The 15,878-nt window shown below is 38.3% G+C and overlaps 1 protein-coding gene across 1 annotated transcript in view; it reads right to left on the reverse strand.

Moving 5' to 3' along the window:
• Nucleotides 1–15,878, reverse strand: part of LOC115213386 (signal peptide, CUB and EGF-like domain-containing protein 2) — a 156,495-nt gene that overhangs the window by 16,329 nt on the left and 124,288 nt on the right. The window contains exon 9 of the mRNA XM_036504233.1: nt 9,978–10,096. Coding sequence (XP_036360126.1) covers nt 9,978–10,096 — 119 coding nt within the window. The remainder of the gene's footprint in view (nt 1–9,977; nt 10,097–15,878) is intronic.

A 15,878-nucleotide genomic window follows, 5' to 3' on the forward strand; every position in this document is an offset into this window, starting at 1 on the left:
TTAATGTTGCTGGATGGGCCTGCATGGTAGAAACCCAGCATGGCAATGATGCCACAATAAGGTCTCTTGTTGATGGCAATGGGAATTTTGTCAAGGGACAGGACGAGATGTGTGAGGCACTTTAAAAGCACTTCACCAAGTTGTTCAGGAGGGGCGGGATGCTGGATCATGGTGAGGCACTTAGGGACTTCCTGTCTGGCAGCCCGTGTCTGTCGGCATGAGAGGCTGAGTGCTGTGAAGGACCAGTCACAGCCGAGGAGGTGATCGAGGTACAAGGCAAATGCCCCAGGGAGACGTCACTGGGTCTACCCTATGAATTTTATAAAAGTATGCCAGACTCGTTCGGACACCTGCTGGCCAGTGTCTATGCCAATTGGCAGCAGAATGGGAGAATTCCCAAGTCTGTGAGCCAAGGGGTGGTGACGTTGATCAGGAAGGACACATGCAAGGGGGATGAAATAAGAAATTTCAGGCCCACAACTCTGTTCAACACAGAGTTATATGGAAGGGAGGAAAGCCACTTGTGAAGTGCTCTGTCAGTTGCCAAAAACTGCTAAAGGGTGGGTTAGGGATGCCTTGGCTGAAGATGTGAAAATTCGCGTTAAGGTTGAGGCACCTCTGGCTTTATCTGGATGGAGAGCAGGTGTGGTCTCTGCACATCCGGTTCTATCTTCTGCAGTTAACATCCTTAACAGACATTGGTACATGGATCAAGCAGAGACCTTGGCTGGGGGACTGGCAATTGGAGTGCCATCAGATACTTCAGTTGCTCTCTCAAGCAGGCAATGCTGGCAGCAGGAGTTCCACCACAGATTTTTATAGCGGGTTAGTGGAGATTATGTCTGAAGACGCCTTGGGGGAGAGCCTGGGCTATAACGAAAATCAGTTGATTTACCTGTTCAGGAGAAATTTCGGGCTGGGGTATCTGGATAATTACCAGAAATCTGGCTTGGCAGTGCTTCCATGCAGCATCACCTGTTCGCAATAAACTGTCAAGTCACGGAAGTGCCATCTCGCTGATATGTCCAAGGTGCAGGCAGGACAGGGAAACCGTCTTGCATACATTTGTGGAGTGTCTGGAATTAATGAGACCGATAGCTTTTGCAGAACAACTGTTGTCATCGATGGGAAGAGTACAGCTATCAGCTGAGTCTATCATCGAGATGTGCCATCTCCTTCCCTTAACAGGGAGAAGAAGGCTTGCTCTTTCTGTGTAGTAGCTATACTGAAAGAAACAGTATGGAAGACACATGTGAAAGGAATAGTGATGAGTACCTTTGTATCTGGCCAGGGGTTGGTCAACTTTTTTTAGTTACCAGCTCATTAGTAAAATCAGGCTGGAGAAGAGATACCTGTCATTTCTAAAATATTCATTGCTCATGTGTGTATTTATCATAGTATTGGTGGCTTTTGAAGCTTTTGCTTTTATCTTTGGCAAGCAGTATTTTTACCCTTCTTTTATTCATATATTATCTACTTGTTATTACTTATACTAAATAGTAGATAATATATACTATATATTATCTACTATTTATTACTTATTTGAACACCATGCATCCATTTCCAAGTAAGTTTATCTTGACCTTTTTGATGCGACTTTCTTAGTTAGTTAATTTTTTGGCTCAAAAAGCAAAAAGCAAGGCCATGTAGGGGGACATGGAGTTATGTACAGGGTGGTGTTCATGTAAAGAGTTCAGGCCACTTGATTTCAAGGGAGACTTTGAACCGAGCGGTCGTCGGCATCTTCACCATCTCGTCCGGCAGCTTATTCCATGGATCCGCAACCCGGACGGAGAAAGCCCCTCTCCTTCAATTGAGATGAAATCGTCGCAGATAGAGCTTTTCGGAATTACCCCGCAGCTGACGCTCTGGAGCAGGAGTGAAGAACAGCTCTTTCGAGAGGTTACACTTTCCGCTTATGATGTTGTGAGCAAGAATGAGATCTCCACGGCATTGTCGTTTTTCTAGAGAATAAAGGTCGAGCATCTTCAGCCTTTCTTCATAAGACAAATTCTTGAGACCAAGAACCATGCAGGTAGCTAGCTTCTGGACTCTTTCAAGATGCTGTATGTCTTTGAGGAGATAAGGAGAAGAGATAAGGAGATAAGGAGATAAGGAGATAAGAGATAAGAGGAGATAAGGAGATAAGGAGATACTGTTTTCTTCCTCCATCCCTCTCTAATTCCCTTTTTCTTCTCTCTCCCTCCTTCACCGTTTTCTATCTCTCTCTCTCCTTTTTCTTTCTCTCTCTCTCTCTCTCTCTCGTTGCTCACGCATGACCATTGTCCCTCTTTCTTTTCCTTGCATGACCATCTTTCTTTTCTTACATGAACATTCAAAAGAGAAGACGTTTTTTCTCTCTCTTCTATCTTTCTCTTTTCAAAAAATGTTTCTCACTATTTTCATCTCGTTCTGGTCTAACGACCCTCCATATTTATTTTCATTTGGTTTCCTTGTATTCCTCCTCTGTCATGTTTTTGCTCCCAACTTTCACCCTCCATAAATCCTAAAATCTATTATAATTACTTAATTGAATGCCATACATTCATTTATCTAAACAAGGCGCATGAGTGGCTGTGTGGTATGAAGCTTGCTTACCAACCACATGGTTCCGGGTTCAATCCCACTGCGTGGCATCTTGGGCAAGTGTCTTCTGCTATAGCCCTGGGCCGACCAATGCCTTGTGAGTGGATTTGGTAGACGGAAACTGAAAGAAGCCTGTCGTATATATGTATATATATATGTATGTATGTGTGTGTATATGTTTGTGTGTCTGTGTTTGTCCCCCCTAGCATTGCTTGACAACCGATGCTGGTGTGTTTATGTCCCCGTCACTTAGTGGTTCAACAAAAGACTCCGATAGAATAAGTACTGGGCTTACAAAAGAATAAGTCCCGGGGTCGAGTTGCTCGGCTAAAGGCGGTGCTCCAGCATGGCCGCAGTCAAATGACTGAAACAAGTAAAAGAGAGAGAGTAAAGAGTATATATATATATATATATGAATACCTACATTCATACAGACATTCATATATATTCACATCAGTTTGTTTTTATGTTATTCTTTTTCTTGGTTTCACCCAGTTTTCCATGGCCATGCTGGGCATATCTATGATTGTTAAAGTTCAGCTATCAATTTTCTGTATGTAATAGCAGCTGGATTGACCCTGGGGCATTACAACCAGCAACAATAATTTTATTCATTAATCTAATGAATATAGTCAATCCCCATACGTTTTTAAACCCTGGAGTATAAAGAGAAACCATGACAGACTGTAATTGGAAAGAAAGGAGTGAGACCAAAAGGAATCATGTTGTTGGAGAGAGGAAGGATCAGGGGTGTGTTCAGAATTAATGTTGAAAAAAACACAAGGGGGGAAAATGAAAGAGTAAAGGAGGTTATGCCTGTTTATGCATGGACTCATATTAACCAGTCTCTTAGCCACTTGGGAATCTTGGGGTGGTGCAGCCATGCAGCCTATCTAGGGCTAGACTTATTTCTACAGCTGAGTGGACTGGAACAACGTGAAATGAAGTGTTTTTCTCAACAATACAACATATATATGTATGTGTGTTTGTGTTTGTGTGTCTGTGTTTGTCCCCCTAGCATTGCTTGACAACTGATGCTGGTGTGTTTATATCCTTGTCACTTAGCGGTTCAGCAAAAGAGTCCAATAGAATAAGTACTGGGCTTACAAAAGAATAAGTCCCAGGGTCGAGTTGCTCGACTAAAGGCGGTGCTCCAGCATGGCCGCAGTCAAATGACCGAAACAAGTAAAAGAGATATGTCTGTGTGCATATAAATAATCATTTCTTGGGGTAAAAAGTACATATAGTTGGGATTGTCTTTTGCATTCATCTTTTAGTTTGCCTGTCTCTATACTGGTATATTTGTGTGAGTTGATATTGTTGAATGTATGTGCAGTTGTCTAATTTATATATTTGCGCTCATGTGTGCACCTATGAATGTGTATTGATGTATATATATTTGTATGTATAGCTGTATGTATGAGCATGGATATATATGTGTCCGTTATATGAGTGCATGAATACAAATGTAAAGCTACAGCTGTATATCTCTGGATGTAGTTTTTCACCCTCAAACTCTATTATGTTATTCTGCATATAACTAACTCTATTTAAATGCTTTCTACAATAAACATGCACCTCATTTAAAGTCTCTGAGAAAGCTAAAGATGTTACATATCATTCAGCTCTGAGTGCAATGTTTCTCATAGCAGAAACAGCTATAAGCTAATGAAATCTTAAATATAGAGTTTAAGTGGAGGAAGTAAAGGAGTATATTTGTGCATTACTTAAGTACTTTATAGTATTGATGGATAAAGTGGAAAGAAATTTTGTTATTACTAAAAGTACTTATTAAATTATATTAGATTATGAGTTGGGATTAAGCTTTAAAGGTAATAATTCATATATGGTTGTACCTGATAATGCTAACAACATAAGAGAATTAATATCTGATATGGAAAAGTTGAGTAGTTCTAGCATGGAAGAGTTAGATAAGGTTACCTCAAAGTTCTTTGGGTTCCAAAATTACACAGTTGTGTACCAGTTGATTACCACCCCTTTTTCTCAGACATTCTGTATCTCAAAATACATTATTCAATGTATCTTAATCTTTCCACTTCTGTTATTGAGGTAGGATGGGATTTTAAGGAGTTTTAGATCTTAAATATACAAGTCAGTTGAGCAGGTAGAGGTTCGTGTTTATTATAGCTGTTATATTTTCAGGAACAACATCGAACCAAATGAAATCAGTCATGGCTGATGCCAGTGTCACATAACTTGATGTGCTGGTGGCACATAAAAAGCACCCTTCGAACTTTAAGCCTCACAGAGGTAGTGACAAGTGACGAAGACCTATGGCAATACACCATACTTGAGAAGACCTGTCAAGTCAAGTGAGATCGTAGTCATAGTCAATGCTGGTGTTTTGTGACTAGCACCCGTGCTGGTGACATGTGGAAAGCACTTGCTACACCTGGTTGACATTAGGAAGGGCATCCAATTTTAGAAACCATGCCAAATCAGAATGGAGCCTGGTGCAGCTCTCCTGCTTACCAGTTTTCAGTCAAACCGTTCAACCTACGCCAGCATGGAAAACAGACGTTAAATGATGATGATGATGATGATGATGATGATGATGATTAATTAAGTACCTTGTCGCATTTGTTCTACTTTTAACATCTTGCATTCAAATCCTGCAATGGTCAACTTCCTTTTTTAACTTTCCAGCACTAGCACACTCATCAAGTATTAACCCTTTAGTGTTCGCATTACTTCTTTTTATTCCTTTTTTATTCACATTGTTTTGAACTAATCATGCATTATCTTGTAGCTATGAGATTTTGATGAGGTTGCTGTTAATTTTTAAAACGATATTGTAGGGTTGGTGTGAGAGACCAGATATGGCCAGTTTGAACATAAACAGGTAGAATATTTTTGGCCGGATATGTCCGGTTTAAATGCTAAAGGTTAAGGTCAATTTAATAAACTACAAATCAGGAGCTAGAGTTCCTAAAGTAGTCTGATGGTATCTTCAGCTTCATTTTGGGAATTCCTGCTATAACACTTGTGTGCCAAGCTACATCTGTCTTTATACTTCCCTTGGGAATCATTAGTGGCGAGGAGAGGGTAGGCCTGTGGCATCTTCCATACAACCGTGTTCAGACCTACATTCTAGAGAATATACTCCTGCATTGCCAAATGGTATACTGCCAATTCAGATTGAGGGTAGACTTTCCATGTGCAAAGCCATGGACTTATAGACATATCAAAGAAGAAGATAAAGGAGGAAGAGAAGATACAAGGAGGAAGAAAGTAAGAAGGAGGAGAGGGGGAAGAAGAACTGGGGAAAAAGAGAAAATGAAGGGGAAGAAGAAATATCTCCATTAATTGTTTATTAGAGTTCTTGTTATGTTTTCTGCTAATGTGTACTTTTAAATGATATATCAATTATTGAAGATGTTCTAATATATAGATGACCCTTGATGATAGTGTCAGAACAGTTCTCACAAACTCACCTGACTGTTTATATCTTCATGTCTAAAATACAAATAGAAAAAAATAATGTTGTATTATTATTTTTTGAAAGTTAATAATGCATCATCATCATCATCATCATTATTATTATTATTATTTATTTAAAAAAAAAATTTTTTTTTCAAGTTTATGACAGACACCACTTTATAGCTGGAACATTCAGTTGTTTGCACATTTTACAGGAATAATGTCCTGTCTAAATTGTTATTCTGACTTTCCTGAAGTTAGCAATGGTTCCAGTCAATTACAATTTTGTTCTTTTTTAGTATTAGCATTGTATTTCTCTGTTGCCATTTAAACTGTGGAATTGATTGAGTCATTATACTGTTCCTTGTATGATTCTATAACTTTCTACTTTCTGCCAATGTAAGCAATCATTATAGTGATATGGTACAGTGAATTAAACGTTCCATTCTTTTACATTCATGGTTTAAATCCATGATGAGGCCAGCTTTGAAAAATAAATGTAAAGTAAGTTCGATACATTATACAAGCCTGATCCTTACATCATTATTGACTTGAATTTTTAAAGAAACGAAGGGTAATAGAATGTCAGAATCAGAGTATTAGATAATAATCTTGTGGTATTTGTTCTGGTACCTTACTTTGTGAGTTCAAACCCAGCTGAGTTAAATTTTTCCTTTTAAGTTTCCAGGATTAATGAAGTAAAGTACCAGTGAAGTTCTGGGGTCAATATAGCTGCACCTTTTCTTCAAACTTGGGTCCTTGTGTTTATGTAAAAAAAATAATTAAAGAAATTACCAAAATAAAATCCTCATCAATAGTCATCATTATCATCATCATTCAATGTGGTTGAACAAATAATCTCAACCAGTTAGGAGTCACAGTATGAGTTTCACTGTTCACCCTTTTGATCACTGAGTACAAATGTGGCACACAAAACGTCTGTTCAGGTGACTTTCCTGAGTCACCATTTCACCCTTGTATGTCTATGTATCACAAAATTACTCATTTACAGCTGAGTGGACTGGAACAACATGAAATGAAGTTTTTACTCAAAAATACAGTGCACAACTAGCCTAGGAATCAAAACCAGGACCTCATGATCATGAGTACAACACCTAAACACACTCAAGTCTGTTTTTTGGTAAATCCTTCTAAATTAGCAGCATACTTAGCAGGTCTTGTTTGCTATTTACCAAATATTCTGCCATATTTCTTCTTGCACTGTTGAGCAGCACATACCATCAAAGTGACACTGGGGTTCAAATATATGCAGCCTTATACCCATCATACCTACTAATCTGTTAAGAGTACACCAGGCACATGTATTACAATCATATGTGCACAATATCAAGATAAACAGCACATGACCATGCAGGTGGGGCCCAGTTAGAATTTTCTTCAGGTGGTGTAGCCCATCCTGCTCAAAAGGTCCTTGAATGAGTGTTGTTTAAGGATGATGAATGAAACACCCATGTTTCTAGAGGTAAACTATTCAAACCCCAAAGAATTCCTCTGAACACACAGCTATGATGCTCCCCCACTACTTCTGCTCATGATCAGAGATGCACATATTGTCAGCCGCTAAGGGACATGCTCAACTGGTTAGAGACAAGCAACTGACAAGCAAATCTGTGGTATTGAGCAGAATATTTGCTGTAGCCCATCTTTTATACCAAGACAAAACAATGTACATGATAACACTTCCAATCAGTTTCAATTACATCAACCCTAGTGCTCACTGGTACTTAGTTTATCCACCCCATAAGGAGGAAAGGTCAACTTGCCTTTCATCCTTTTGGGGTTGATAAATTAAGTACCAGTGAAACACTGGGGTCGATATAATTGACTAGTCCCCTCCCCTAAAATTTCAGGCTTTGTGCCTATAGTAGAAAGGATATTATTATCATTATTATCAAGTTCATGCGGTCAGAAAATGTACCAACAGGTCGAATGGTGATCAGCAGTGATGAAATAGAGGAGGTAAAGGAATATGTCTACCTGGGACAGGAAGTGAATATGTGCCGAGATATCGAAAAGGAGATCTCACAAAGAGTAAGGGCCGGATGGAAGGCATTTATGGCAGAAGTGATGTGCTCAAGGGAAGGTTGGACAGGACCACCTATGCCAAACTCATCAACAGTACAGTTCTACCTGCAATGTTATATGGTAGTGGAAACATGGGCTACCACAAGAGAGAAGAGCAGAGACTGGTAATGGCTCAAAGAGCCATGGAAAGGTCAATGCTGGTATCTCATTGAGAGAGCACATCAGTAGCGAGATCATCAGAAAGAAGTCCAGCGTGAGGGATGTCATCGCAGAGTATACACGCAGCAAGTTTAGATGGGCTGGACATTCTCCTGGCTCACCGATAATCGGTGAACCCGCGCCAGTTTGTCAAATGGTACCCGTGTGAGCAGAAACGCGAACACCTGGAAGCCTCCACGACAGTGATTTACTATTTCAGGAGGACGATTGGGATCACGTGGATGAGAAAGGCACGATCCAGAGAGGAGTGGACAGTGAGCGGTGACCAGCAGTGTCAAATGGATGCTCGACAGACTGGTCGGTCAAGGTGATCAAGGTGATTATTATTATTATTATTATTATTTATTATTTATTATTATTATTATTATTATTATTATTCAACATTTGGCAGTTTCAGGTAAATCCTACTGCATCATCTGCTACACCTCCATGTTGTCAGGGGTGTGCACAGCATTGTGTGTTCTTTTGTAGTTTGAGGAAAGCAAACTCTTTCAGTAATGCATTGTGTCAGTTTGTTTTGTTATGGGGTCTGGTGCTGTCTTTTGTTGTATTAGTGTTTGTGTTATGTGTTGTGTGTGTAATGTGAGTTGTGTTCTTTTTGTGGGTAACTGACTTACTGGTTTGTTTTTTTTATTGATATTTGCTTTATAAATATGTCTTGTGTTTGTAGATTGTTTTGTTTGGGTTGTATTATTGAATTGATAGTATCTTGCATAGGTCATAGGCTGTTCCTAGCAGGGCTATTTTTTTGATAGTGTGGTAGTGTTGTTGTTATTATTGTTATTGTTATTATTATTATTCTCATCAGTATTATTAACATTGCTATTAAGATGGAGAGCTGGCAAAATCTCCAAAGTGTTGGACAAATGTTTTGCAGCATTTCTTCCAGCTCCTTACAACCTGAGCTCAAATTCCACCAAGATTAGCTTTGGCCATTCATCCTTCAGGAGTCAATATAAAAACATTCCAGTTCAGCACTGGAATCAATGTAATCAACTAACCCTTTTGATACCAATCCGGCTGAAACCGCCTCTGGCTCTGTAGTACAAATGCCTTGTTTTCATAAGTATTAAATAAAATCTTCCACCAAACCTTAGTCACAATTTATGTTCCCAATATTAGCTTAATGATAACTAAGTTATCTTACTAAATTCTTGTTATATTTAAATAAATTGAATGAAACACAGAGCATCTCAAAATAAATACGGTAACGAAAGGGCAGAATCATAAAAGTAGTGGGTAAAAAAAATGCTTTATTGTATTTGTCCCTGCTCTTTACAATCCATGTTCAGATCCTACCAAGGTCAGCTTTGGTGGGGTCAATAAAATAAAGTACCAATCAAGAACATGAGTTGATATCATTGACCTGCCCCAGTTCCCTCAAAATTGCTGGCTTTGTTCTAAATTAGAAGGAATTGTTATTATAGATAACAGTAATAAAAAAAAATCATCCAATCATTATAGATTATATGTCTGTTATTAACATATAAGGTATATATTTAAAAAAGCATTTTGAAGTAAAACAATCTAATGTCAAGACAAAGATCATTAAAAAGTTTGTAAAATTTTAACAAAAAAAAAAGATAAATTTATAAAGAAAGGAATTCACCCCTATCCCCATAAAAAAGCGAAAATCTTAATAAAAGGGTTAAGGCCACCTATAATTGATTGATGGGGTCACCTACCATACAATGTTTAGTAGTAGCAAGTCTATAACCGGTTTTGCAGGAACATCGATAGCTTCCTTCTATATTGGTACAGATATGTTGACAGTTACCATTTCTTGAAGAACATTCATTAATGTCTGTAAGAGAAGGTAAGAAGAAAAAATAAACTAAAGAACGTCAGGTAAAAGGAATGGGGAGGGGGAGAAACAGAAAGTTAGAGGAAGAGAGGAGAGACAGAAGAAGAAATATAGTAAGACAAACTGTAAAACGGCAGAGAGAAAAAAGAGTAAGAGGGAAGTAAAGAAAAAGAGTATAAAAGAGAAAGAGAGAGAGAGAGAGAGATGAATGGTATGGAGAAGAGAGCGAAATGAAAGTGAGTGAAAGAAAGCAAATAAGAAAGGAAAAACCCTGTGGGGAGAGAGAGAGGGGGGAGAGAAGAAGGAATAGTAAAGAGAAATCAAAGCAAATGAGAGATTGAATATATGAAAGAGAAAAAACAAAAGAAAGAAAAGAGAGTAAATTAAAGAGATAAAGAGAAGTAAAAGGAAGAAGAGGAAGAGAAAGTGAGGGAAAAGGAAGAGATTGAAGGATATAGAAGAGTAAACAAAAAAATAATAAAATAAACTACCAACCTCACCTGCCGTCGCAGTTGATGGCCTCTTCAACAAACTGAATTCCACCCTTGCATTCAATCGCAACCTAATCTTTTGGCACATTTTCAACATGAACTAATTTTAATTGATAAAAAGTATATCTATCCATCTTGAAGGAGGTTCAGTTTTAAATGAATTTATTTTGTTTTAAAGAGAATAACAACTGATAATAAATAAATAATTAAAATAAAAGTCTATGATAATTAAATATTTAAAAGGAAATCTGTAATAAAAGAAATAATAAAACATAATGTTATAATGAAATGAATACAAAAATGATTAAAAAGTTAGATGATCTGAATAGAAGAAAAGGATAAATTAAAAAGCAACAACAATAATAATAATGGAATTTTTAAAAAGTACAACAAATTAAGCAAATAAGAAATGTACTATTTTATTAATAATTTGATAATAATTTAAAAAAAACAATTAAATATTAATAAAATATTATATTACTAAAACTATAAAATGGAAACATAAATTGATATAACAATAATGACATGTTAACGAAACAATGAATAAATGTGCAAATAATTTAAAGAACTTTTGGATAAAAAAAAGTAACAAAATGGAACCAAAATAACAATAAACTTTCTGCGCATTTGTATCTCTTATTGTTATTAATTGCGGCAGAAACAGCAGCAGCCAATGTTTGATGCGACAATTGCCACAATAGAGAAAAATAATAAACCATGGAAGTAACAACAGTAACCATGAATAACAAGCGGATAATGTGACAACAAAGAAGGTCTTTGTGGTCGCTTGATCTGTTAGAAATTGCAGTCAAATGCCCTGAAAATCATGCCTACTGCAGTCTTAAAATGAGGACTTAAAATAGGCGCAGGAGTGGCTGTGTGGTAAGTAGCTTGCTTACCAACCACACAGTTCCGGGTTCAGCCTACTGCATGGCACCTTGGGCAAGTGTCTTCTACTATAGCCTTGGTAGACGGAAACTGAAAGAAGCCCGTCGTATATATATATATGTATATATAATACGTGTGTGTGTGTTTGTTTGTATGTATTTGTCCTCCCAACATCGCTTGACAACCGATGCTGGGTGTTTACGTCCCTGTTACTTAGTGGTTCGGCAAAAGAGACCGATAGGATAAGTACTAGGCTTACAAAGAATAAGTCCTGGGTTTGATTTGCTCGACTAAAAAGGCAGTGCTCCAGCATGGCCGCAGTCAAATGACTGAAACAAGTAAAAGAGAAAAGAGAAAAAGAGAGAAAGAGACTCATTGTATGATACACTACAGAAAAAGGTGGGATGTTCTTGACTGGAATGTTTGTCTCAGAGAAAAACCACAGAGTCTGAGGAAATTGATGAGGGATGGTGCTGGCAACATTCTAACAACTTTCTACTTTCTTTTGATCATAGTTTCTGCTCAGTTACAACTAAAGTGGGCTAAACAAGAAGCCAAAGAGGGAGCCTCTACTTCATTGTTCAAACAGGTAGAAATAGAAGTTAAATCTCCTTCAGATCACACTTTACAATCTTAAAAACTGATGGACATATTGGATAATCTAGTCTGCTTCTTATCCACATAGTTCTGGGTTCACTCCCGCTGTGTGGCTCCTTTGGCAAGTGTCTTCTACTATAGCCTTGTGCTGACCAAAGCCTTGTGAGTGGATTTGGTTGTGGAACTGGAAGAAGCCTGTCGCGTGTGTGTGTGTGTGTGTGTGTGTGTGTGTGTGTGTGTGTGTGTGTGTGTGTGTGTGTGTGTCTGTGTCTGTGTTTGTCTTCCACCATTTCTTGACAATTATTGTTGGTATGCTTACACCCCTATAATTCAATGGTTCAGTAAAAGAGACTGATAAAGTAAGTACCAGGTTTAAAAAAGTAAATAAGTCCTGGGGTCAGGAGTGGCTGTGTGGTAAGTAGCTTGTTTACCAGCCACATGGTTCCGGGTTCAATCCCACTGCGTGGCATCTTGGGCAAGTGTCTTCTACTATAGCCTTGGGCCGACCAAAGCCTTGTGAGTGGATTTGGTAGAGGGAAACTGAAAGAAGCCCGTCGTATATATGTATATATATGTATATGTGTGTAGCGTGTATGTTTGTGTTTGTCCCCCTAGCATTGCTTGACAACCGATGCTGGTGTGTTTACGTCCCCATCACTTAGCGGTTCGGCAAAAGAGACCGATAGAATAAATACTGGGCTTACAAAGAATAAGTCCTGGGGTCGAGATGCTCGATTAAAGGCGGTGCTCCAGCATGGCCGCAGTCAAATGACTGAAACAAGTAAAAGAGTAAAAGAGTAAGAGTATATATATATATATATATATACACGTGATAGACCTCCATACAATTTATGTATACTAAATGTCATACACAAGAGTTTGTCAAGCCAAATCTATGGTAAAAAGATTCTTCTCCAAAGTGCAACACGTTGAGATTGAACCCGTCTTGTCTTTTTTTTGTTGATGTTTGTCTGTCGAGTCTGCTCATGTTGATGACACTTCCAGATGAATATTATCAAAATGTGTTGATGCTCCTTTGTCATCTCTCTGAACGACATTTTGCAGTTGCAAAATATATGTGTGTATATGTGTCTGTATGTATGTGTGTGTTGTATTAACACCTTCCTCACTGCAATTATATATATATATATATGAGAAAGTTGGTGTGTGAAAGCACGTGGTTGAATATATAGAAAATAGTAAAAAGTGAAAAAACTACAGAAGGCTTGTTTAAAGGTTAAAAAATATATTTGAGTCATTATGTCAGAAGAATGTTATAAAATTTTTTCATACAGTGACATAGTTTTTGAAGAAATTACCGGTTTCGTGTTAACTTTTCAAATTTCTCAAAACATCGTGTTATGATATATATATATATATATATATATTGTGAGCTATGGATGCATAAGAGGTGCAGCAACATCAAAGGAAAACTAACCGAGAAGATAGCTTTCGTGTGCGGCAGATGCACAGGGGCAATAGACACCACAGATACTCGTAAAACAGCTTCCATCACACTCCAGGGAGAGAAACTAGAAGTAGTTGATAGTTTCCGTTACCTAGGTGACCAAGTTAGTAGTGGAGGTGGATGCTCAGAGAGTGTCACCACTAGAATAAGAATAGCCTGGGCAAAGTTTAGAAAGCTTCTACCCCTACTGGTGACAACGGGTCTCTCGCACGATGCATGTGTGCGAACTGCCATGCTTCACGACAGTGAAACACGGGCTGTGACTGCAGAGGACATGCGTAGGCTTGAAAGAAATGAAGCTAGCATGATTCGCTTGATGTATAATGTCAGTGTGCACACACGACAGAGTGTAAGCACCCTGAGAGAAATGCTGGACACAGAAGCATCGGATGTGGTGTGCAAGAGAGACGTTTGCACTGGTATGGTCATGTACTGCAGATGGATGAGGAGAGATTTGTGAAGAAGTGCCACTCCCAAACAGTTGAAGGAATCCGGAGTAGAGGTAGACCCAGGAAGACATGGGATGAGATGGTCAAGCATGACCTTCGAACGTTGGGCCTCACAGAAACAATGACGAAAGATGGAGACTTCTGGAGATATGCTGTGACTCCGAAGACCCGACAAATAACGTGAGTTCATGGCTGTTTCCTGCACCAGCTTCACATAGCAGCCCCAGCCCATCCAAAGTACCTTGGATCACAGGACAGTCTGGTGTGCTTACCTTGGATTGTAGGGTGACCTGCTGTGCTTGAGGAGACCTATTGAGTCAAGTACATCAACATCCAAATAAATATCAAATGGAAATTGTAGTTGTGATACCTGTGCCGGTGGCATGTAAAAAGCACCATTCGAACATGGCTGATGCCAGCGCCGCCTTGACTGGCTTCTGTGCGGGTGGCACGTAAAAAGCACCCACTACACTCACGGAGTGGTTGGCGTTAGGAAGGGCATCCAGCTGTAGAAATACTGCCAGATCAGATTGGAGCCTGGTGCAACCTCCTGGCTTCCCAGACCCCGGTCAAAAGCATGGAAAATGGACGTAAATGATGATGATGATGATGATGATGATGATACATACATACATATATATATATATATATATATATGTGTGTGTGTGTGTGTATGTGTGTGTGTATATATACATATATATATATATATATATATATATATATATATATATATATATATATATATATATATATATGTATGTATGTATGTATATATGTATGTATATATCGAGAGCCTGAAAGATTGCTTGGAGATACATGGCATGTTATATAATATGCCTAGTTAAAGTATCATAAAGTATCATAAAGCTATTAATAACTATTTTGGTTGTGTATTAACTTGATATTTATCTCTCACTGGATGAAGTACATTTGCATTGATTCTACCTATATTGGATCTATAAACTATGTGTGTGTGTATGTGTGTGTGTGTGTGTGTGTGTGTATGTGTGTGTGTGTGTGCACATGCACACACATACACACATATGTGCATGCTTTATTTTTTTAATATATAAATTGGTACATTGAACAGAAATATCATATAATATTTACATTCACCAAGTTATGGTGGCCTTTGTCATTCGATAAATAGAATGGATGAAATGAATGTCAGACTAAATAATGGCATTCATTGAATAGTTGCCTAAAAGCTACTGCAATAAGAGAGAGGGCAACTGCAAAAGTAATAACACCAGCAATAGCAATAACAATTACAATGGTAACTACAGCGATAACAAATGTGACAAATAACAACAGCAATGTTATTGAAGATAGAATGGAATAAATGAAGTAACTGTTGCTAGAATTGTAATATATTTGTTACTATTACAGTTATTACAGTCTCTCAAAGAAGCTTGAGAGGCGGTTGGATGGAACCTACACTCGCCTCCTTATAAGAGCTCAAAATCTCTCGTGGAAGCGCCATCCGACCAAAATGCAAATATATGGGAAACTACCACCTGTGTCATCTCTTGTGAAAGGTAAGAGAGTCCAGTTTGCTGGACATTGTTGTAGAGCTGAAAAAGAGGTAATTTCTACTCTTCTCCTCTGGAAGCCATCTACTCGCAATACCAGAGGGCGCACACTCTCCTACCCTGATGTAATCTCCAGGGATACAGGCATCCAGCAACATGACCTCCATAATGCCATGATGGACTGTGAAGTCTGGCGTAGCATGGTAAATTCCATTGTCTCGACCACGGTCGAACAATGATGATGATGACAGTCTCTCTCTCTTTTGCTATCCCAGTTACTATTTTTTTTCATGATTCTGCAACCATGTCTGTTCATATTCCAGATTGTTATAAGAAGTCTGTGCATTTTCAACATCT

Source organism: Octopus sinensis, linkage group LG6 (assembly GCF_006345805.1).
Source record: "Octopus sinensis linkage group LG6, ASM634580v1, whole genome shotgun sequence".
Taxonomy (NCBI): domain Eukaryota; kingdom Metazoa; phylum Mollusca; class Cephalopoda; order Octopoda; family Octopodidae; genus Octopus; species Octopus sinensis.